This window comes from Saccostrea echinata, unplaced genomic scaffold, assembly GCF_033153115.1.
Source record: "Saccostrea echinata isolate AGI-Se365-2 ecotype Australia unplaced genomic scaffold, CSIRO_AGI_Sech_v1 ptg000014l, whole genome shotgun sequence".
Classification (NCBI taxonomy): Eukaryota; Metazoa; Mollusca; class Bivalvia; order Ostreida; family Ostreidae; genus Saccostrea; species Saccostrea echinata.
This window is the reverse complement of record NW_026889763.1, coordinates 15,868,904-15,894,019: the sequence shown is the minus strand read 5'-3', so window position 1 is coordinate 15,894,019 and position 25,116 is coordinate 15,868,904. Positions and strand designations below refer to the sequence as shown.

Below are 25,116 nucleotides of genomic sequence, written 5' to 3'. Positions count from 1 at the left end.
ATAAAGAAGGAAATTTGAAAGATTTTTATACGGATAAAAACGGATTTCAATGTCAACACTGGTCAAGGTCTTCGGGCGATTTTTGCCATAAATCAGTGCTGAAAACATTGTATTTTCATATATGATGCTGTTTAATCTATATAAATTCATCTTCCACCTTCAAGGAACATTCTAATTAATAAATTTTACTAAAGAATAATTACATAAATTTTCCCGCCATTTTGCTATTTTCACATGGTCGACATGGTGGATGTAAATAATGAAGTTCAAGATGTAACTGTTAGTTAACGTTATGGCACATCATTTAATCAATTGCAGTCAGTGTTGTTCATGAAGACGAAGTTTTATATGATGACTAGATCAAGTAAGTAAATGTTTTCAAACACTAAATGGTATAGATTCTAGTCGTTATCATGAATATTTGTTAATCATAATGCTTATATTCGGTCTTTGGTTTAATGATGCCGGCCTATCCATTTGTATATATCTGTCAGTCCATCTGTTTACGGCAGATATCTTTTTTTTGATATAATAGGGTTTTTTAAAATGACACCATGGATTTGTCCTTGACCTTTGGCCTTCACCTTGACTCGTTAATTATGAAAAAAAAAATGTGGAGATGATCTCTTAACTTTATAGTCCTTTGACTAAAATGTCACTCAATAGTTTAAAGTGATTGTTGGCTATATATTTCTGTATTTAATAATCATATATCACACCTTAGCATCTCAATAATTTGATTATCAGGTTTGTATATACATCTTTCATATTGTATTTGAAGGTAGACAGACATCTCGGCCCAACTACACCTCGGCCCGGCACGCTTGACATCTCGGCCCTGCCAGGTAGGCCCGAGATTGTTGACACGTTGGCCCATATAAAAGACACCTCGGCCCAAGCAAAATTTTATGATGGAAATAAATTAACAGATTAACCCAGCGTTTTAATTTATATCATCATTGGTGTTATTATTTTTTCTGACGATTAAACGATTTTTTAAAAATAAAAAAATGGGGGGTCTTTGATAGATATAATCGTTTTATTTTTCCAAGTGAACTTAATTAGATCAGTCTTTCATTTACATCTATTTCTTGTGGAAAATGTAATTTTTTTTCTGCAGTATCATGGTTGCGCGCGTTAATCTTGTATTAGCAAAAAGAAAAAAATGGAAAAGACGTGTCACATACTTGCTTTGATACAAGTAGCCTGGGAAAAAAATGGACTCAAACTAGTTCTAAGCGACGATAACAAGTTTATGAAGGGAAATGTTTTCTTAAGAAATAAATGAGAAAATATTCGATGGATCTAAATGTATTTAATTACTGTCTCCCAATTGAGTCTGCTTGTAATTAACCCCCTGTTGTCACCAATATAACAGGCACTTGGCCCTCCAAAGGATGCGCTGCGGCATTTTGTTTGTTTATCAATTAGCACCTTCATTAATAGCATTGTCTTTTCATTCCTTAAATATCGTCAATGTGCTTGTGGAAGATCTTTTTAAAAAAAGTTTGATAGTACTTTATTCATGTACTTTTTTTCAATCAATATTTTAATTCAAGTCCCAAAATTGGAAATATATATTTCATAGTAAAATTTTGCTTGGGCCGAGGTGTCTTATGTATGGGCCGAGCTGTCTTAAATCTTGGGCCGACCCGTCTGAGCCGAGATGTCATTGGGCCAAAATGTCAATGGGCCGAGGTGTCGTTGGGCTGAGGTGTCTGACATTCGTATTTGAAAAGGAATCGTTTATTGTTACCAACAGACAACAGATTAAGAAATACATCAGGCTGATCAATATGATAGATGGCTGGGCTTACCTTAATTTTCCAGCTTAAAACAAACCAGTATTAGATGATTTAGTCAGTCCCACCAACTTCATCATTTTTATGGCCCGCCTTGAAAGTGGCACAGGAAAACATTTTTAGTACAGACGATCTGTAAACGTAATTATAATCAGGAATACAAGTCCAATTTCTAGATAACTACTTGTAAAACTTTTAATTCAAAGAAATAAAAACATGTAATGCAAGGTGGGACTAATATCAGTAATATTCCCTTTCAATACCTTAAATGAGATTTAAAAAATAAATAAATTCCCATTCAATGTATTATTGGATTTTTTTTAAAAGAAATACTATTTTCAACTTTATTAAATAAAAAAAAAAAAAATAAACATTTTTGAATATTATATTTAATTAAATGATTTTTTGTTAAAGTCTGAACTTAAATCTGCATATTAAGTTTAACTTTTTTTTATATTTATTTCAGTTAAGTTAAAAATAGGGATGTCAATTTTGTCAATAATTCATATTCGAATATTCAATGAAAGTATTCGAATATATTCGAATATTTGATAAAATAAATAAAATCTGTTTTTTTTTTTAAATATGCATCATCCTACTCTCATGAAAGGTTTAGCGTAGGTATACTTATAATATAAATAAAATTGTATGAAGACTTTTGTAGGTGTACAATAAGAAATTCCATTTGATATTTGTCAATGTTTGAAATTAATAATTGATTTAAATGTAGAAAAGTATAATTTTAACAAATGAAACGTGTATTGATAGTAGCTCCAACTGAGGAACCAGTCGTCTTACAAAAGGCAAGATAGTCGTAACGGTATACCGTTCAGATTTCAATACGTGTAATTAATTACAATTATCTGCCTGAAAAGAGATATGCTTATAATCTTTGATACAATGAAAACAAATATTTCCATAGACAATTTTCCTAGATAATTAACTAATTTCTCGATAATGAATATAAAATTCAGGATTATGTACAACCCGAGATAATCAAGTAATTTACACATTTATTCTGAAATTAAGCTCTTTACAATATTAATTACAGATTAATTCTATCAGACATTCATTCAATGATCTATTAATTTTATTTTGATAAGTATACTCTTCACTCTTTTAGACATTCTTAGATTTCATTTGTTGTCCTTGATTCTAGATAAGATCGTATCTAACTAATAAAAACTATGAAAGTACGTTTTGTATTATACATAAAGCATTATTGTACAATTCTTTAACACCTTACTCAAAACAAAATACATGTTATTTAGTAGATTTATAAGCTAAGAAAGTAGTGAAAAAAATCAGGCGACCGAAATTGATCGCTAGTAAATTAAACAGAGATAATTCCAGCACTGGTCTAATAAAAATTTATTAATCACAGTACTTCTTTTTATGAAATCTAAAAAACATCGAATATTCGAATCTTAAATTCATATTCGAATATCAACTCATTGAACAAATATTCGAATGTTCGAATATTCGTTGCCATCCCTAGTTAAAAATGTCTATTATAATCGATTTATTAATCGATTATGCCCAACTTATTATTACCGATAATTGATTCTGATTTTTTTTCCGATTTCCCATCACTATTCATATGCTGATACATACTGAGGTAAGCTATTCAAATGCATCAACAATTTTTGACCTTGACCTTTTCTTTGACTTTGGCCTCACTTTTCTTAAATTTGTGTTTAGCTCAGTTTTAAAGAAACCATTCAAAATAGTGTAATCAAACTTCATATGTTGATACATACTGATGTAAGCTATCAACTCATCAAACTTCAATCAAACTTCATACACTAATACAAATTTTCATGTTGCATTATCAATACACTCGGGGGGGGGGGGGGGGGGGGGGGGGCATTCTAGTTCATTATGTCTCAAAATATACAAATACATGGGCTATCAAACTAGATAAACCAATTACTGTAGATCACTAAATTTTCGCGACACCTTATTTTCATGAGATAGTCATTGACTCTTTATTAGTGAGACAGAATATCCGCGAATTATGGTTATTATTCTATGTAATCTTAAGGAATACTATTATACGCGAGAACGAAATTTTCGTGAGCCCACTTTCTTGTGTAATTATGCGAAAATAAAGTTCTCGCGAATAAAAAGTGATTTACAGTATATAAATCACAGATGTAAATTAAAGAAAAAACTATGATGATGCCATCTTCATTAAATTTTACGGGGCTTCATAATATCCATTGTATTCACGTAAGTTTGGTGAAAGGATTGAAAAGTGACTTTTTTTTTCCTGGTAAAAACTCCAAATGACAAGCAGGTTGAATGCTTTTTATATGAAAAGAACCCTAAAATTTTGAGAGTAAAATGATTCATAAAGATGTATAGGGAATAAATAGCCTACAGTCTATCTCTTATCTATAGATAGTTAAACATAATATAAGACATAAATAATTTCAAATTTTTTTTGGATTTAAAATTTCCATTTGAAAGGGTACAGGACTCTGTGTACCAACGTGACCAAATTAAGCCCTGTATTAAACATCACATGAAAGATTGAGGAAGTGCATAATTTCAAAGTTATTGGTTTGACTGTATTGAAAGGACATTTTGGTGACATTATTTCAGTACATCTTCACCAGGACTATTTGATTTAAGGGTATTGTCACTTATGAATTTTAATTTGCAGGATAATAATCCAAGTTTAACCCTTTGTCACCGAAATGGGTGTGACCAACTTGTGGTCAGTGCTGGAACCAGTGCAAGTGCACCAAACTCTCTCCTCGCTGAAGGGCCAAACCTTAGCTGTGGATCTCAGTATCTGGGTGTGTGAGACACAATGTGTCAAACAGATGCAAGGGGTTGTCTCAAAACCCTTCTTAAGGTATGTATAACAGCTGAATGCAAACTTGACGTGTGTAAATCCTATTGCATCTTTTTAGCTCACCTGAGCCGAAGGCTCAAGTTAGCTTTTCTGATCTAAATTTGTCCATTTTTCTGTCGTCATTGTTGTCATTGTAAACTTTTCACAATTTCATCTTCTTCTCCAGAACTACTGGGCCAATTTCAACCAAACTTGGTACAGAGTATCCTTGGGGGTACAGAGTATCTTTGGGTAAAGGGGATTCAAGTTTGTCCAAATGAAGGGCCACGCCCTCCTCCAAGGGGATATAATTACAAATTAGTGAAAAATTAATGGCATCTTTTAAAAATCTTCTTCTCAAGAACCACTGGGCCAGGAAAGATGAAACTCATGTGGAATTATCCACAGGTAGTGTAGATTCAGATTTGTTCAAATCATGACCAACGGGGTAGGGTGGGGCCACAATGGATGATCAAAATCTTTAAGAATCTTCTTCTCAAGAACCACTGTTCCAGAAAAGATGAAACTCAAGTGGAATCATCTTTAGGTAGTGTTAATTCTAAATTGTTCAAATCATGACAACTGAGGGTAGGGTGGGGCCACAGTGGTCGATCAAAATTTTATGTAGGAAAATATAGGAAAAATCTTCTTCTCAAGAACAGCAAAACCATGATTGGTCATATTTATCTGGAAGCATCGCCAACCTCAAGTGATGTAAATTCAGGTTTGTTCAAATCATGGTTCCCTGGGGTAGGGTGGGACCATAATGCAAGTTCAAACTTGTAGGAAAAAAGTCACAGACAAAGAAATATGAAAGCATCTTTAGTTAGTGTAGATTCAATTTTGTTCAAATTGTGTTTTATCAACACTAAAGATAAATTCTAAACAATCCTAAGTATGCCACTTCATGTACTGCAGCTGTAAACAACAACATTATAAAACATGTTGTGAATACTTTATTTTCATTTCAGGCAGTTTGACTTGACAAGAGATATGCTCTTCAACAAATTGACTGTGAATTAAAAAAAAACTTCAAAGTGTTTTTGCAATATTACTATAATTGTATAGTTTGAATGAGACCAGTTAAATTTTAGTTTGAGCAATTGAATATTGCACAGCCATTTTGCATGTGAGCAGAAATTGGTTTTGTTGATACTACATTTTAAATTGATAGATTTCCTTAACATGCTTAAATCAAATTTAAATGTACTTAACAGCACATAACTATTTTATTTGAAAATGCAGGAATCTTTTCTTTCGGGTTTCACACTTGCTGCAGCTTGGAATACATCTGGTGTTTGTGATAGAGGGGAGAGCCCCGGATCTAAAACAGCAGGTGATGGCCAAGCGTCAGGAGTCTCGGTACGCGAACAAGAAGGCTGTTGGGGGCCAGAGAAGGGGAGGGCGGAGAAACTTTAATGCCTGTTTAAGAGAGGTAGAACTTCATAAAGTCAAAAGCAGTAGCACCAGAATCTACAATAAACCGTTTGATTGGCATAAAATTTAAAATTACTGTTATTTTCAAGTTTGTTTTGAGTGGAACAATATTGTTTTCTCATTTTGTGTAAATATTTTTGGATTTATTAAGTTGTTATCACATAACACACATTATCACATCGATCGATCTTTTAATATGATCTGTGTTTCATTGTTGTTGCTCTGTGTTTCATTGAAGTTGTTACTGTAAACATATTACCATTGCCGGAACCCATGGATTTTCTCTCTGTAGTAGTGTAGCGGAGAGAAAACCCGTGGGCTCCCAGGGGTCTAGAATTTTTTTTTAAATTCACTTGCCCACGGGCAAGTAATGACTGGGAATCCACTTGCCCAGATTCAAAATTCACTTGCCCCCAAAAAGATAGAGAAAATCATCTAGTTTTACTAATTTTTTTTTTTTTTGAAAACATATCAGAAAATCATTTAATTTTACTGGTTTATTTATTTGAAAACATATCATTAATTAACCTAAAACAGAACTCGAAAACAAAAATCTAGAAAAATATAAACAACTCTATTTTGTTATTTTTTTTATTGTGTGGTTTTAATGTATACACCATCTAAAAGCAATTGTTATATACTTGTTTATTATTTTGTTAAAATATCTATTGATTTAATCATGCACATTTTGACAAATCATTGTTTTCAAAACATCATTTCTGTTTTAAAAGCCATTCCGTAATTTTGAGATCTTTCCAGATTGGTTCCGATATTATACAAGTAATTGGACTTCCTATGATAAGTATTGCAGATTAAATAAACGAAATGTAGCAGACTTGTGCAGATTATAATACAATGTAATTGGATGTTTATTGTTATTGATTTCGTTTAATAAACTTGAAAAGTTTTCCTGGCTCAGCCTGAAATTTATTACTTTCCCATTCGGGTAAGTTTATCATGAAAACTATCTTTCCCGAGATGAATTTCACTTGCCCCGGGCCACGGGAAAGCGTAACCCTAACCTTAACCCTAACCCCTGGGTTCCGATGATGACATATTTCATTTGGCAGTGTATTCTATTTAGCGCCTTTTGCGGAAAGTAACTTCTGCTACTTCAAGCAAGTACAACCCAAAATATCTTGCACATATACACATGAATAAGAACATTAAGAAGTGTGCTAAATCAAATCTATGCCAACTTTTCAAAAATCAATATCCGCCAAATATCTTACATGCTAAATATAATACATTTACAGTAATACTGGACTGGTATATTGTATAAGATGATCCTTTAATATGCCCTCTCTGTATAATGGTGGATATTTTTCAGTGCTGTGAGATGCTGGACTATCTCGGGGTACCCTATGTACAGAGTTCTGGAGAAGCTGAGGCTACTTGTGCAGCCCTGAATGCCACAGGGGTAAAGTAAATTGTTTTCAGTTTGTTGCAAACCTGAATAAAGGAAACTGATCTTTTTAAAAAAAGAATTCTTCAAGCCATAACTGTTGTACTGGAAAGTACATTAGTTTTGAGGTTTCTGATTTTGTTTAGGTTGTAGATGGTTGTTTAACAAATGACGGAGATGCATTCTTATATGGAGCAAGGACTGTTTACAGAAATTTTACTATGAATACAAAAGTAAGTGATGCAACACAAAAAAAAGTGATGCCTTAAATTTTTACAATAATTCATAAATATACACTGTATTAGATATAACCAGGAAAGGGAATTCTATCTCTTAATTACCTGTAAAACAGTATTTTTCACTTTTTTTAAATGGCAAAATTCTTTTTTATTCACTTTTGAGATTTTAGTATTGATGTAAATCTACAGTTTTACTTGAGTAATTTTCTTGGTTTTATAGGACCCTCATGTTGAGTGTTACAGTATGACTGACGTGGAAGAGAGACTAGGTCTGACTAGAGAGAAGTTAATTGCCATGGCATTATTACTTGGATGTGACTATTTACCCAAAGGAGTCCCTGGAGTAGGCGTAGAGAGAGTTGTCAAATTGATGAACTCATTAACAACACCAAATGTTCTGAAAAGGTAAAGATATCATGTGATGAAACTGAAACATACAGTTAGAGACGGTCTTCAGTGATGTAAAACACCACCAAATATGTGTAATTTCTGACACAATTTGAAGATCTAGGAAAGGGAAACTGATTTGATCCAATAGAAGTGATCAAGAGATCTCAATCTTGATTGTTTAGATGAAAGAGTTAAGCTGTGTATTTGGACTTGAGAAGATTCCAATTTTAGAGTTTATGGCTTTGCCATTCATGAAAAATGTAAATAAACAAGAAAGAAATCAATTGTGAAAACTTCTGGTTTATAATTGTGATGGCTGTTCTAAAAAAGAAATCATGAATATGCAGAGAGAGGAAGTACTTAAAAGTTTTTCTGCAAGTTCAGATCACTCCTGAATATAGAGTAAAGTACACTGAATTAAGTGAGATTGATATACGTAACCTTGTATTTAACATTCAGGTTTGAGATGTGGAAGTCTATGTCGGAGACATTGTGTGTAGACAAAGTGGAGGTGTTTATAAGACGTAAAGCTGCACACATTCAGGACTTCCCACAGAAAGAGGTAACACTGAAAACCACCTACATCTAGTGTAAGCTAAAATATTGTATACATAAAAATACTTAAAAAAGAATTCAGTAGAAACAGATTACCCCAATATTCAGGAAATAAGACCACTGGATCCATTTTATTGTAGTTGGAAAGTTTGGCACATCTGGGCCCCATTTTGCTAAAGAACTTACAATTTAAGAGACCAAAATGTAATTTTGAAAAATAACTTTCTTTTTAAAAATATTTTGGAAATGCAATTTTTTACAGAACCAAATATTTTTTAAGCATTTACAATTAACTAAAGTTTTTGGTCTTAGTCATAAGTTCTTTTGTGAAATGGGCCCCTGGTAGATAGCAACTATAGGATTAAATATTTTTTTGAGGCGCATCGCTAACAGCGATGTGGCCTCATTGCTGTCGACCCCCATTTCTTTCATTTCAATTACTGCGGCGACAAAGGACTCCACATTATTGATTCTATATACGCCATTGAAAATAGTGCAAATGTGTATTGACAAGTTGGTGATACTCATTGTTTATTTTAAATATCAAATAACATAAAATCTCACATATATATGTTGTTTATACTTTGAAAGCAGCAAAGATAACAAAAAAGAAACCAAAACAAAAACAGAGAAAGAGAGAAAACAAAAACAAACAAACGTGTGCGCTACGCGGAGTAAGATCTATTTGCATCACAACAGCTTGTGCCATAAATTATTAGGCCTTGTAAGGCGACATTGCTTGTACGAATATCTGAGAAAAATAATGTTATTTTATAAAACATCACTAATAATAGGAACAAAATGGTTGTTTTTATAGAAATAGAAGGGATATCATAATTTTTTCACTCGATGAAACGAATAGTAAGATGTTCAACTGAATAAATTTTTGCAACATGCACCACCTTTCGGGAAAAAAATTTCACGAGGAAGGGTGATACGAAACGGTGAAATGATCGTTTTTTGGTGAAATGTCAGTTGAATATGATGAAATGTCTGATAAAAAACTGTAATGACTGTGGATTTCAATTTATAGGTTTACTAATACCGTATAAACATAGACTTTTTGAGTTAATTTTATCAAAAATATCGGAGACGTGTTTCATAGTATACCGTATACCACGCCCGATTGCTTTTTTTCTTCAGTCCGTATTATTTATATGAACATTTCATGTATCCCACTATGGTTTACATAAAATGCACATAATGAAAGAAATTGGAAAAAAATTCAGATATGAAATTATATAGAATTTTTCAATAACCATTCATTTCTAAATTCTCGTTCATTATTTCATCTTTCTACCATGATTATAATGAAAGAATAAATAAAAATTAAAATATAATTAAAATCAATTATAGATTAATTTAAATATCAATGAATTACAATTGATATGACTCAAAACTTTCTTTAACCTCAAAGAAATGATATTTTTAATTTTTATTTTTATCCTGATTTTTTTTCATTCCCTCAAGATGTATGTTGAATTTTTCTGAGTAAGAAAATTTGAGTTTTCTACCTTCAATGCGATGCGCCTCTCAGGCCTTCAGGCCTTTGATTTATGTATGATACGTGATGACAGAAACTGTTCATCCACTGTTCTCCCTCATCTAGGTTGTACAAGAATTTCTGCAAGACATGAAAAAATGTCCCACATGTGTCTCAAGATGGAGTAGGCCATCTATGGCTGATCTTCAGGTAAGTTAAGAAGTTGAATCAAACACATCACAATGACTTCAATGAGCATATAATAATCTAGTGCACTAAAGTTTTAATGATGTATTAGGTTTAATTATATTTTAGCATGTACATAAATAAGCAGACAAGAAGTACATGTAGCAGAAAAGTGCTAAAATATGATTACCGCTAAAATAAGTTTGTTTTCAGTATTCATATATTCACATATGTGTAAAAAATTTCTTCATTTTTCATTGTCACCCCTATTCTTGATCTTAAAATTGCTTAAAATCTTCAAAATAAATTTAAATCTCATGGACTTTTATTGTAAAGAATAATTATGGAACATTTCTAAGTATGATTCAATCTTGCCTATAGATCGCATATTTATACTATAAATATAGACTTATATACACAACATTATAAAGTCATGCTTGTAGTGTTGTGTGTTACAGGTAGTTGTTCTGTGTTAACAGGTAAAAGCTGTTGTGTGTTACAGGTGTAGTTGTGTGTTACAGGTGTAGTTGTTGTGTGTTACAGGTGTAGTTGTTGTGTGTTACAGGTGTAGGTATAGTTGTTGTGTGTTACAGGTGTAGTTGTTGTGTGTTACTGCTGAAGTTGTTATTTGTTACAGGTGTAGTTGTTGTGTGTTACAGGTGTAGTTGTGTGTTACAGGTGTAGTTGTTTTGTGTTACAGATGTAGTTGTTGTGTGTTACAGGTGTAGTTGTTGTGTGTTACAGGTGTAGTTGTTATTTGTTGCACATGTAGTAGTTCCGTGTTACAGGTGTAGTACTTCTCCGCTACAGGTGTTCTGTGTCAATAAACTGGAGTGGCCTGTCGAGTACACCCTGGAGAAGGTCCTCCCTCTGATCACACTGTGGGACATGACAGACATCAGTAAAAACAACTCACCCACAGGCAGGCATCTGATCCCCCAAAGGTAAATAAATGTTACTAAGCATAATGGTGGCAGAAAGAAGAACATAATGCTTTTTTGGGGGGTGGGTGGGTGAGGGTTCTGTATTAGCAGGGTGATTTATGAAGTGAACATATTGGTTCAAAAATCTCTTGTCTAATCAGTTACATTGCATGAAATCATGTCTTTCAGAATTGTCAAGTGCCGCGTCAGGCAAGGAGTAAATTGCTATGAAGTTTTGTGGAATAAACCAGGTACTAGAGTTAATATGACAGTTTCTGTAATAGAAGTCTGATTATTGGTAGTACTAAATTGCTAATAATCGTAAGATTCTTTTTTCATCGTATGATGAACTGTTACAGCTGCAGACAGTGTTTGCAGTGAAGATCTCTATAAAACTATAGAGGAACAGGCTCTGTTTAGAAGAAGTTATCCACATATTGTTGCTGATTTTGAAATAGAACAGGCCACCAAGAAATCCAAAGGCAAAGGTAAAACAAGACAAATAAACTACTGTAAATATCATTATATGTTGTAGTTTTATTAGGCCACCTGAGCCGAAAGCTCAAGTGAGCTTTTCTGATCAAAATTTATTCGTTTCTGTTAGTGTTGTACCGATAATCAGAAAACATCGATTGTCGACGAAAAAATGCTACCGATTCCGATGATCGATTATAATTTTTCATAATTGATCATTGGAAACATACTTCTAATACAATACATTCCAGAATTACCCATTTCTGGTTTAAAATTTATTTCTTCTTAATGAAAGAAAATGGCATCTGCATCTGATACTAGCCAACTAACACGAAGCAGAGGTGATTAAGGACCAAAAGGTGCATATATAGAAAGTGTAAAAGAAGCAAAACAACAAAGAAAATAATATATATTTTATATGTTCATGTTAAAGAAATAATATGAAATAATTGTAATGTCTGCTTTTTATATACAAAACTATGACATCCGACTATAATTGGTAAAATCGCATCGGAAGCAGTAACCGATTCCAACCGATGATCGATTATGAAAATGAACCGATGTCCCATCACTAGTTTATGTCATCATCATAGTTGTTGTAAACTTTTTACAATTTCATTTCTCCAGAACCATTTGGCCAATTTTAAACAAACTTGGCACAGAGTATTCTTACATAAAGGGTGTTCAGAATTATTCAAATGAAGGGCCATGCCTTCTTACAAGGGGAGATGAACAAGAAATTGTGAAAGTTGGATGGGGTATTTTAAAACAATTCTTCTCAAGAACCATGGGGCCAGCAAAGATAAACATATGTGAAAGCTTCCTGACATAGTGTAAATTCAAATTTTTTCAAATCTTGACCTCGTGGGTAAGGGGCGGGGATGTAAAGGCCACTATGGGCAATCAAACTTTTACATGGAAATATAAAGGAAAGATCTTTTTTTCCTGGACCAGCAAAGCCATGATGAGTCATATTCATGAGGAGGCATCCTCAGGTAGTGTAGATTAAAGTTTTTTCAAGTCATGACTCCAGGGGATCGAGTGGGGCCACAATGGGGGATCAAAGTTTTACACAGGAATACATTTAGGGAAAAAATCTTTAAAAATATTCTTCTCAAGAACAGCAAAGCCATGATAAGTCATATTTATGTTGAAGCATCCTCGGGTAGTGTAGGTTCAAGTTTGATTGAATCATGGCATCCCAGTAGTAGGGTGGGGCCATAATGGGCAATCAGAGTTTTACAGGAATACATAGGAAAAATATGAAATTTTTCTTCTCAAGAACAAAAAATGCATGATTAGTCAAAATAATATAGAAGCATACTCAGGTAGTGTAGATTCAAGTTTGTTCAAATCATGTCCCCCAGGGTAGGGTGGGGCCACAATAGAAGATGAAACACATAGGAGAAAATTCTTTAAAAATCTTTTAAAGCCATGCTTTGTCAAAAAAATATGGAAGCATCCTTAATTATTGTAGATTCAAGTTTGTTCAGATCCCCCCTCCTCTCCCCTGGGTAGGTTGGGACCACATATTTTAAAACTTTTTGATACTGAACTGATTTCTGCTTTTTCCTAGCCAGAGTGCTCAGGTGAGTGATGTGGCCCTTGGGCCTCTTGTTTTCAACTTTGAGGAAAAGAATTGAAACCTCATGACCAAGGTACTAGTCTTAGCATACAGAATATGTCCAGAAATTTTTTGTATTGCTTTACTCTGTAAAATGAGGATAAATAAATGAAAAAAAAACAACATGTATGTGTTAATTCACAATACACCTGCGTTGACATAACTTTATAGCTCAGTTTTAGTTTACATAAATATCTTCTGCTTCTATTTTTGTGAATTTCAATACACACACACTGATAGAATTACCTTCACCAATTCTATCATTTCCAGGTAGAAAATCAAGAAAGAAAACAACAAACAGGGTAAAAGAGACAGAAGCTTCAGAATTGAGTGAAAAATTGGAGGATATAAATAAACCAGAAAATAACAGTGATGATGTGGAAACAGATGAGGATGAGGAAATGATCAAGGAAGATTTGAATACACAGAATACAAAGTCACGATTTGAGAGTGTTGATAAACCTGATGCAAGTTTACTGAATATACCTGTAACTGTAAAGCAACAGATGAAAGCTTCACCAATGCATAGACTAGAGTTAGCAATGAGATCTGTGGCTAAGCAATCGGTAAAAGGGAATTCTGTGGTTGTGGAGAGGAATCTGAACTTCAGCAGTAGTGAGGAGGATGAGGGGGAATATCTACCCCTGTCACAGAGACTGCAACTGAAAATCACTAAATCGAGAGGAGTAAGTATCCACCAGTCGGGAGGGTCCCCAGGTGAGCCCCAGGGTCTGGTTGGAGGGGGAGAGGATGTGATGGTGAGGGCAATATCTCAGGGTGTGTCTAGTGCCCTTAGGGACAACTTCTCCAGTGACAGTGAGACTGAAGATCTGTATACATTTCCCTCACATCCAGAAACTAGAAATATTCAGGTGGACATACCAGGAAATATGGCATATAATGATGATGATTTAAAGGAAAATTGTAAAAGTGCCATAAATGTGAATGGTTCAGATCCAGAAATTTCATGTAAACACCTGGAGACATCACTTCCTGGAAATTGTGACAATCCTGGTGCTACTTCTTTGGGAACTCCTGTATGGCAACAAAGTTTTGTTAATTCCAAACTGCAAAAGTTAGACAAGACAGAATTTCTGGACATGCCTAAGCTGAACTTTACAGTTGTGACTCCAGATTTGCATGGTAGAAGTGAATCCAGTCCTGGGATCAGAACAAAAGTGTCATCTTCAACCCCTGATAGATCAGAAGACTGTGTGTCCAGATTTTCACACAATCTGTCTAATCTGAGTCCCCACCTGTCAGAGGAGGTGATGGTGTCACCTCTCCTAAAAATAGATTCTCTTCAGAGCCCTATTGACTCTATTCAAAAGTTGCAGGGAAGCCATAGTATGTCAGTGTTGTGGGAAAACATGTCCTTCAACAATACAAAAGTGGCCATTGATTTTGGTAACTTTGAAGTACAGACTTCATTGCTGAATTCCTTCAGTAAACTTAACATTACAGAAGGGGAAATGTCTTCTGTGATGAATAGTTTTCATGAAAAAGTCTCAAAAATTCCAAATGGGGATAACAGTTGTGGGAATGGAGAACATTCTAAAATCCCCGAAATCAAGGAGGGGTGCAGTAACAATACTCGGGGTCAAAGGTCTGTGATATTTCTTAATGATAGTGACTCTATATGTGATGGTGGCAGCATATTGAGTAATGAACAAACTAAGAACAGGGATGAAAATCGAAAAGATTCCACACAAACTATTTCTGCATTACAGACAATCAATAGACAGAGCAGATTATCCAAGAGTCCACAAATCAGGTCTAACAAGGATAAGACGAGAGTCTCTGGTCTGAGTTCTCCTGTGTGTGGGGGGAAGGAGAATGTCCTAAATGACAGAGGGGAGGAGTGTAGTAAACACAGCCCCATGTCTCTGATAGAAAGATTGAGACAGAGACTAGGTAATCATACTGACTCCAGTATCATCAATAATATCAAATACAGACCTCTGTCTGTGAAACCACTGAAATAGTTTTGTAACCTTTACACACAATATAATATTTTTAGAATTGTATGTCTTATTTGTTGATATTGTCAGCTACAATTGAAATGAACAATAGTCATGCAAGGGAAGATTATTTTGTAGGAAAAAAGCCTTTAGCAGATTATTTTATTGCATTTTTAAAGTGCAGGGTTGATTAATTGCCCTTTGTTGTAGACAACTGGAACAATACAATAATTAAAGCACTTTATACTTTTAAATTGTTATTCAGTTATTATTAATAAATTCAATATTCTGCAAATTAACAATTACAATTGTTTCAAATTTTGACCAATTCTTAGATCACAGATGATATAAAGGATATGGAAAAGTTACAAACTCATCCAATTTTTGATTCCTTGTGTACACACACAAGATCCAATTTGTGGAAAGAATATAAAAAAAAGTTTTCCGTTTTCAAACGCAAACAGTAAATAAATCCATTTCAGTGTGTACTGGTCCTTGCTGACAAAGTAGGTAACAACATTGTGTTTGTTTGTAAGGCTCATTATTTTAATTGTATTTTAGAAGGAATGGGATTTAATTCTACTAGTGAAATCCAGCTTATACCCATAGCTCCCTTTCTAAGGAGGAAATTCTTCAAAATGATAATGTCAGTTCTGAATATTTTCAATATTCCCAGCAATCAAAATGAATTTGAATATTATCATATTTATATTGGATTCCGAAACTTCATAAAAATCCTTACAAACAATCATACATAGCAGGTTCCAATAAATATTCTACCAAACCTCTTTCTTTACTCTTCACTAAAATATTAACAGCAGTGAAGAAGGAACTTTAGGAGTACTGTGCAACAATATATTTGAGAAGTGGTGAAAATCAGATGTGGATACTTAAAAATTCCAAGGAACTTTTGGAAAATTTGAAATAACAAAATTTTACCAAAATCATTAATATAAAAACATACGACTTTTCGACACTTTATACAACCATTGATTCCCAACAATAAAGTCAAGGCTTTTTGACATCATAGCTGCTTTTTCAATAAAAAATATACTAACCTTGTTATTGCTTATTTGAAAAAAATATTTTGTTAAAAAGCATTCTGATTGTATGCACAAGTACTCTGAAGATGATATTTAAAAGATGCTTGAGTTTCTGATTGACAGTATCTTTGTGGTTTTTGGAGACCAGGTCTTCCAACAATCTGTTGGAATTCCCATGGGTACCAATTGCACCCCGTTATTAGCAGACATATTTTTGTATTCATATGAAGCAGGATTTATTCAAAAACTTATACATGAGAAGAAGAAAACGCTGGCTGTGGCCTTCAACTCGACATTTAGATAAATCAAGGACGTATTAATTAACAATAGTTACTTCCATTCATATGTCGACTCGATATATCCCAGTGAGCTTGAAATAAAAGATATCACAGAGTCTGACACATCTGTTTCATATTTAGATATTTCACTAGAAAAAGACGTTAATGGTAACCTAACAACAAAGCTTTATGATGAACGTGATGACTTCAACTTTTCAATCGTCAACTTTCCTTACTTGTGTAGCAATAGACCCTTGTCACCTTCATATGGGGTTTATGTCTCCTAGTTGATTTAATACGCAAGAGCTTGCATGCTCTACGTAACTATGAACAATTTCTAAAATGAGGCAAGCTTTTGACAAACAAGTTGATGAAACAAGGATTTCAACCATCTCGTTTGAAGTCATCATTTCGAACGTTTTATGGTCGATACAATGACCTTGTCAGCACATACAACCTATTTTTGAGTCAAATGCTGCCTGACGTTTTTCATACTAATTGTTAAGGAAGCTCTAAACACTAATCAAAAATACTTTTTGGACTTTGAGAAAAATATTTCATATAAAGGTGCACATATTCAGTGTATCTAGTTCATTTTCAACTTAGGGTACCTGCCCTATTTCTGTAGGAAAAATGTTCAAAGACAATGTACTATCTGTGAACAGAAATCACCGTTGTTTACTTACATCGGGAAAATTAATGGAAATGATGTATTCAATTACTTAATCTTGGTCTAACATAACATTAAAATACTTTGATTCATAACAAATTGTGTCATTAACTGTAGATTCCAATTTATTCTATTTTTCTTCTAAGGGCAGATCACTCTAGCTCAATAAAACTATCCTATAAATAGTACTCTTTAGTGTGCAGTGTTTAGAGCTTCCTTAAGCCATTATTTATACACTGAACTATCTACGGATTTTCCGTTTTTTCCCGATCATCACAAGGAGCACACGGCGGGTGTGACCCGTCTTCTGGGGATGCTCACTCCTCCACGGCACCTGATCCCAACTCTTAATTTTGAGATCTGCGTTTGCTCTGCACCAAAATTGTATTGTTTCATTGGACTTTTGAGATTGAATGCTGTCCGTTATCTTCATATTTCATCTTAATACATGAAGGATTGAATGTGTAATAGATAATTATATTTGTTACTAGAAGTAGAATTCTTCTATGATTAAAATGACAGATTAACCAGCCAACCCTGCTTTATAAAAACCCAAAATAAGGGAATTTCTGAATTTTTTTTATCACTAAATGAAAACATCACTTAAAGTCTAGCAAGTTCAAAGAGCTCAAGTTTTATTTTAATGTGTACTATTTTAGTTTATTCTTTTAATTGGAAGACATTTTTTTAATTTTCCAAATTTGTGTGATCCGTAAATAATATTCTGTTTTAAAATAATTATGTACACAATAAGACTGCAAGAACTAAAGAATGACATCACGGCAATGTTTTAATTGGTGAATATTAAATAGTGTCACTTTTCAATGCTTAGTTAATCTTTATTAATGTTTTTATTTTCATATGCTTGTGAAGTGGTGTTAATATGATAGATATTTATAATAATCACTTCATCCCTTTATCTGCAGGAAAAAAATCACATAATTTGAAGTGTTATTGTGTTTTTATCTACTTTATCAGAATTGACAGATGTTGCATACCATGTATTTTATCTACATCTATCATTTAATATTTTCATAGACCTACTTATATCTGCAGATATGGTCAAGAGTCGCAACTGCTCTCTTTCTCTCTCTTATAATAAATGTGGCAGATTTGCTTTGTTCGATTCATTTCCTCTTTTGACTGTCAGAATGAAGTCTTTCTTTCTTTGTATGACATTGATTATCAGTACCAAGGCAAGAGCCTTTTCTTTGCTAACTGGCTCTGAAGAACACAACTCAACAGCTTTAAAAGAAAATTGGCAAGCGATCGAGTGCAATGAACTGGAATTTATAAAACATATCCTCAACCAAGGTACTAGTATTGGTTTAGCTGTGGCCAAGAATGTTCGTGCATTAGTTGGAGACGTTGATTCTATGAAGAGAAGCATGGAGTCGGCTGACAGTACGATGTACAACTTCCAGCAGACAATTGAGACATTAAAAACTCAAATCAACACCCTTCAGTTGGAAAATAAACGTTTCGGAAGCATTGTAGTAAATTGTCAGGGTAAGATTCGGGAATATGACCAAAAACTGAAAACTGTCGACGAAAATATTGCGGCTATATCTGAACATCAAAAAAATCACTGAAACAAAATTGAATGAGGAAAGTCGCGCTCTGTTTAATAGAACAAAAGATATTCTTGAAGAAGTTCAGAATCTCTCCAGCACTCAAAAAGACATCAACAAGTCGGTTTCGAAACTAGAAGGTTGGGCAAAAAAGATGGAGGATAATCAGCTAAATATATCATCTACCTTGGCTTCGTTCGATAAGTTCACAAGGAATGTATCAGAAGAAAAGGATGGTAAGAACCAATTTTAATAATCTCTTATTAGACCTCTAGTGTTTGACGTAACAAAAGTCTTTTCTACAGGGACTTTTAAATACACCATGATTTGTAAATCAAATTGCAATTTCACATCCATCGAATCAGACGATTACTGATCTTTTTTCAGATTATCGAACACGTATAATTGCATTTACGGCAGGTTTTGGCCACTATTCGGAACAAGACATGACGAGAACAGATATGGTATTCCCAGATGTCATCACAAATGTGGGAGAGGGCTATAACCCACGTGACGGTGTTTTTACAGCACCCATTAATGGAAACTACGTTTTCTACACAGCTGTCGTATCCTGGGATAACGGTAACATAGCCACAGATATTGTTTTGAATGGTAAAAGCCAAGTCAGAACATTTGCGGAAAGCAAGGGAATCCACACAAAACACCAGCAATACATTTACCAAACTGGAGCGAATCTGGTTTGCCTCAGTTTATGGTCTGGGGATAGAGTTTGGGTTAGAAGGCATTCTGGATCTGGCTTTATCGTTCATCCGACGCCCATGCACACATTTTCAGGATTTTTGCCGCATACTTAACATTTCTGAGTTACAGTAATACTTGTTCCTTCCGGATAGTGTGCATTTCGACAAAATATTTTGTTATACCTTTAAAAATTTGTTCCTATATAAATCAATACTAATAAAAGTCTAACATTTCCAATGTTTTGCTGAGCGGTCATAAAAAATAGATGTTTGACCACGGAGTGAGATATTGGACCTGTCGATGAGATGTTGCACCGCTTACGTCATACACTGGGCGGGGTCAGCTAAAATCTCATTTGCATTCGTTGGGGTTCAACATGCATGTATACATGTTAAATAACAATAATAATAATAACAAAATAAATAAATAAATGAAAGGTATAACAAAACATTTATTGACTGTCTCAGACGGCCTCAGGCAAACAGTTTAGTTCTTGGGGCCGACAAAACGCATGTTGCCCTCGAACCCAGTCAATAAATGTACATTATTTCCCCAACTTCTATAGTGTCTTTTTATTTTAAAACATTTTCAAATTTGGATGTCTAGTGCGGTATAATTAATTTCCCAAAAAAAACATAGTCAGTTAATTTTACTTATGTTTTATTTACTTTATATATGATTGTTTTAATTTAATTTTTTTGGCAATTTCAAGTACAGTGGTATGTTTTTGCAGAAAAAAAAATGAAGAAGGCCATAGTGGACTTTTGCGAGAAACGCTGACTTTCACAGTCGACGGCTTTATACTTTGACATTTAAATAATATTTATTGTTATACCTTTAAAAATTGGTTCCTATATTAATCTATACATGTACTGTAAAAAGTTTAACATTTCCAATGTTTTACTGAGCGGTCATAAAAAAAAAATCGATGTCGATGAGATATTAAACCGCTAATACTTCACACTGTGGGCAGGATCAGCTAAATCTTATTTGCATGCGTTGGTGTTGGAAAGTGACAGAATTGAGTCGTAGAAATAGTGCTTTACAATTTGATTGGGATCAAGAGAAATATCAATGTTAAGCTCAATGATCAATAAATATACACAACAGGAACAGAACAACTGGCCGCCAAAATTCAACTTTGGCTGCCATGTTGTGTTGAACAAAAGGAAATAGAGTCATGAAGAGGGGACCTGCTGGCCACAAAGCTTAAGAATAATTGAAATTATGACGCATACATACAACAGCCGGTAGGTACAATATATTTTATAGGTGTTCTTGAAAAGAGAGATAATTTTCACAATTATTATACTGCTTGAATCATTTCAATGGTCTCTGATATATTGCCAGCACCTTTTAAGAATCACTGACTCAATTCCATTTAACTAATATAAGCAAAGTCTTTGTTTTAACTACAACTAATATTTAAGGAAAAAGAAGTACATTCTTATTTATATTGGTATTGAAATCGTCATTGTAGATTACAAGTACATGGATTAATTTTCATAATGTTGATTGTTTTAACATTTGTAGTATTATACTTCATACGCATTGTATGTTTAATATTGGCACGATTGATTAAATATGTATAATTAATTCAATGTACAGTGTAATTGTATTTCTGTTAAAAATTACAATTATTAGGAATTCAGGAAATATGTGTTCTCAAAATGAGATTACAGTTAATTAACAGTACATATTAAGCAGTGTATAACAGTTAATTAAGCAGTATAAAAACAGTAGCTTTACAGTTTAATAAGCAGTACTTAAACAGTTATATGTAAGGGAGCAACCAATCCTGAAAAATCTTACCAAAATAACTGCTTATGAACTGCCTATGAACTGCTAACGAACTGTAAAACTGCCTAACAACTTTTAAGGCTTAGAAAACTGCCTATTTTATTCAAAGGTTTATTGTGGGCCCAACATGCCCTAAGCAGTGCAGAAATGGTTTAGAAACTGCTTATAAACTGCTAAGATGGTTCAACTGTTAAGGTTAAGAAACTCCTAAATAACTGCCTTCCACTTTGCCATGAGAACCCTCCTGTCAAAAACACCAAAGCTATGATTAGTCATATTACAGAAGCATTTTCATGTGTAGATTCAAGTTTGTTTAAAACAGGACCTCCGGGGGTAGGGTTGGCATGGGCCACATTAATACAAAATGTGCCATTGATTTCGGTAACTTTGATTTACAAACTTTACTGCTGAATTCATTCAGTAAACTAAACATCACAGAAGGGGAAAAGTACATGAAAATGTCTTGAAAACTCCCTCTGGGAATATTATAGTTATGTAAATTTCTAAAACCCTCGAAATCAAGAGGGAGTAATAAGTAAGTTAAATAATACTCAGGATCATGAGTCTATATGTGATAGTAAAGCCGCAGCATATTGAATAATGGGCAAACTGAAAACAGGGATGAAAACGAAAAAAATTCACAAAAACTATTTCTGCATTATGGACAATCAATAGACAGAGCAGTTATCTAAGAATCCACAAATCAGGCCTAACAAGAATAAGACTCAAGTCTCCAGTCTGAGTTCTCCTGTGTGTGTGTGTGTGTGGGGGGGGGGGGGGGTTGAGCTGACAGAGGGGAGGAGTGTAGTAAACAAAGCCCCATTTCTCTGATAGAAAGATTGAGACAGAGACTAGGTAATCATACTGACTTCAGTATCATCAATAATATACAAATATAGCCCTTTCATGAGGTCGATCCATAGATATATCGACTTCACAGAAAAGCATATCGACCGAGCACTTCTTTTTTTGTGAAGTCGATTTATCTACGTATTGACCGAATGAAAGGGCTACATTTGGTATATTATTTTTTACAGAGATTGAAAAAAGGAAAATAATGGGAACAAGCCACAAGTTTTCTCGTCTTATTTTTAAAACATAGAGACTAGAAATCAAAATGAATTAAGCTGTTTAATGTAATTGTGTTTCCTTTATACTGATAGAGTAATTAAGGGAATGTACTAATTCAAAAAGTCTACATTTGTTTTATTATATGTCAATTTATGAAAACATATCTGATATGTTATAATATAAAGTAGATCCTTATTCAAGGCATTGTTACGTCTTACCAGTTATTACAGAACATCATAATTATGAATAGTTGATGTATAATTCAGAAACATCAAGTCATGTAGGCTATTGTGAAGTCATCGCCATTATTGTTTTATAGAAGATTATTTCCATGTTTAGAATCATGAAGTCAATATATATATACCCTTTTCAGAATCTTTAAATAGTAACACAAGTCTTATATACTTGATCATGTGATCAAGTCTAAACCAATCAGAGAGCTTTGAATAATAGAGAAAATAATATTATCAAATACAGACCTCTGTCTGTGAAACCACTGCAATAGATTTAGCAACCTATGCAAGTTTTTAAAATTGTAAAAATATATTTGCTTATTTGTTAATGTTGTCAATTTCCTAACAGACGTACATTAAACTCATACAAAGTCTTAAGATAGATTATTTTTAAAAAGAAATTGGCTTTAGGAGAAGATTATTTCCATGTTTAGAATCATGAAGTCAAAATATATATACGCTTTTCAGAATCTTTAAATAGTAACACAAGTCGTATATACTTGATCATGTGATCAAGTCTAAACCAATCAGAGAGCTTTGAATAATAGAGAAAATAATATTATCAAATACAGACCTCTGTCTATGAAACCACTGCAATAGTTTTAGCAACCTATACAAGTTTTTAAAATTGTAAAGGGTGAATTAAAAAAAAATGACCAAATGCATATTTATCAACCCACACTAAAAATACAGGCAATGAAAATAGATTTCTATGTCTCAGCATATGTCTTTAGATAGTGTCTAAATACCTGCCAAATATCTCGTTGATATCTCAATTAACAAAAAAGTTATGCCCAAAAATGATGCTAAAATTGTCAGGAGTGCAACACCTTTTTGTGACATTTTGAAATTTCAATATTTTTTGGAGATCTGTGAAATAAAAAATAATGCTTCATGTTGAAAATAAAGACTTTCCTGATAACATTCAAAGTATTGAGCTTTAAATGTGGACTGTCATAACTTTTGTTTAATCAAGTTGTGGTCATGGCTGATGTTTAAAAAAATGTTACACCATGTCAGGAGTGCAACAGAAAAAATGTAGTGTTGCCAAAAAAACATCAATTGTAAAATTCTGATAGAAAATTAAGACAAAAAAGAATTTTGGAAGTGTAAAATAATAACTGATATACATTTTAAAACTTAAAAATGTTATATAAATCACAAGCAACATTAATGAGAGTCAAGTATATGTGCATACCCCAAAATGTCAGGAGTGCAACATTTGATGTTTTGCTCCCAAGCATGAAAAAACTATTATCATTATATGATTTTCTGATTTTTATTTTGGAAAATATAACGACACAAAGAACATTTTTACCAAATAGATTTGTAAATTACAGGATCTGTCTGTGCTTCAGATCCATATTTCTATGGTCAGGAGTGCAACACATTTTTTAAAAGATTCAAGTTGTGTGACGAAAAGACTTCTATTCATGCTTAGAAGTATTCATTAATTAATAAGGATCTTTTTGTATAATTTAATGCTAAATTATTGACAGTTTTATTATTAAAATCCTTCCTTTTTCCATTTTATCAATTCAGATGTGTTTTTATCTTTTTGTGATTTTTTTTAATGAACGTTAAAAATAAACACACTAAAACATTGTCATAAAATTCAAGTAATTCCTCCTCAACTTCACTGAAACAACGGAACAAGTTCTTATTTAATTTTCACTTCACAATTCTACTTTAAAGGCCTCAATGCTGTTGGTCAGGAGTGCAACAAATATGTTAGAATTATAAATCATCCACTTAGAATAAAAATAAAGAAAAAATGATGAGTAGAATTTCTCTGGTGGGTTACTGTGTTTGTCTTCTAAAGGAAAATATGCTTTAAAATATATTTTATCTTCTAAATATACATTTAAGCTAGTTTTTGGGCATAAAATAGGGTATAATTCCAGATAAAATGCGAATTTTAAATACTTTCATCTGTTTTAATTATGAAGTATTGGACTATAAGTATTGCACAATTTCATTACCACTTGATGTTGCCAACACTTTATGAATTTTTCTGTTCTATGGTTTTAATTTTAAATTTTACTGCAGTCAGGAGTGCAACAAAACTGCTTCATAATTACCGATGCTTTTTAACTATCTTTACTAAAAAATAAGTTGAAAAAAAATGCTTGATACTATTTGATGTTCAAAACACTATGTGTATCAACAAATTACAGAAATTTTACAGTCAATTCAGGGAATAGTTTTCATCATTTCACATATATTTTAAATACATTTTATATATATTACACTTTGCAAATAATCATGTTTTAAGGTCTTCAACATATGAAAAACCTGCTGTAAACGATGAAAAATATCGACACGGCAAATTGATTTACAAAGTAAGAATGGGTTATTGTGTGTTATAATTTTTAAAACAATGTTAAATAAAATACATATCAGATGTCAGGAGTGCAACACAATAAT

The 25,116-nt window shown here is 33.1% G+C and overlaps 2 protein-coding genes across 2 annotated transcripts; both read left to right on the top strand.

Moving 5' to 3' along the window:
• Positions 1 to 260: 260 nt before the first annotated feature.
• Positions 261 to 15,575, top strand: LOC133186820 (flap endonuclease GEN homolog 1-like). Its single transcript, XM_061322162.1, has 12 exons — positions 261 to 364; positions 4,471 to 4,665; positions 5,890 to 6,079; positions 7,412 to 7,501; positions 7,633 to 7,719; positions 7,946 to 8,130; positions 8,575 to 8,677; positions 10,280 to 10,363; positions 11,150 to 11,283; positions 11,452 to 11,513; positions 11,622 to 11,750; positions 13,631 to 15,575. The coding sequence occupies exons 2-12, from the start codon at positions 4,505 to 4,507 to the stop codon at positions 15,343 to 15,345; spliced, it is 2,940 nt and encodes a 979-aa protein (XP_061178146.1). The 5' UTR covers positions 261 to 364; positions 4,471 to 4,504; the 3' UTR covers positions 15,346 to 15,575.
• Positions 15,576 to 18,507: 2,932 nt separating this feature from the next.
• On the top strand, positions 18,508 to 19,741 carry LOC133187276 (complement C1q-like protein 2). The gene is made up of 2 exons (XM_061322632.1): positions 18,508 to 19,119; positions 19,271 to 19,741. The coding sequence occupies exons 1-2, from the start codon at positions 19,038 to 19,040 to the stop codon at positions 19,696 to 19,698; spliced, it is 510 nt and encodes a 169-aa protein (XP_061178616.1). The 5' UTR covers positions 18,508 to 19,037; the 3' UTR covers positions 19,699 to 19,741.
• Positions 19,742 to 25,116: the final 5,375 nt, after the last annotated feature.

What these genes read in the sequence shown, in the direction of transcription:
- LOC133186820 (XM_061322162.1), top strand. Translation starts at nt 4,505, where the DNA reads ATGGGTGTGACCAACTTGTGGTCAGTGCTGGAACCAGTGCAAGTGCAC. An exon ending in GTCTCAAAACCCTTCTTAAG is followed by an intron (nt 4,666 to 5,889) that starts GTATGTATAACA and finishes TTGAAAATGCAG; the next exon opens with GAATCTTTTCTTTCGGGTTT. An exon ending in TTAATGCCTGTTTAAGAGAG is followed by an intron (nt 6,080 to 7,411) that starts GTAGAACTTCAT and finishes GATATTTTTCAG; the next exon opens with TGCTGTGAGATGCTGGACTA.
- LOC133187276 (XM_061322632.1), top strand. Translation starts at nt 19,038, where the DNA reads ATGGAGGATAATCAGCTAAATATATCATCTACCTTGGCTTCGTTCGAT. An exon ending in TGTATCAGAAGAAAAGGATG is followed by an intron (nt 19,120 to 19,270) that starts GTAAGAACCAAT and finishes ATCTTTTTTCAG; the next exon opens with ATTATCGAACACGTATAATT.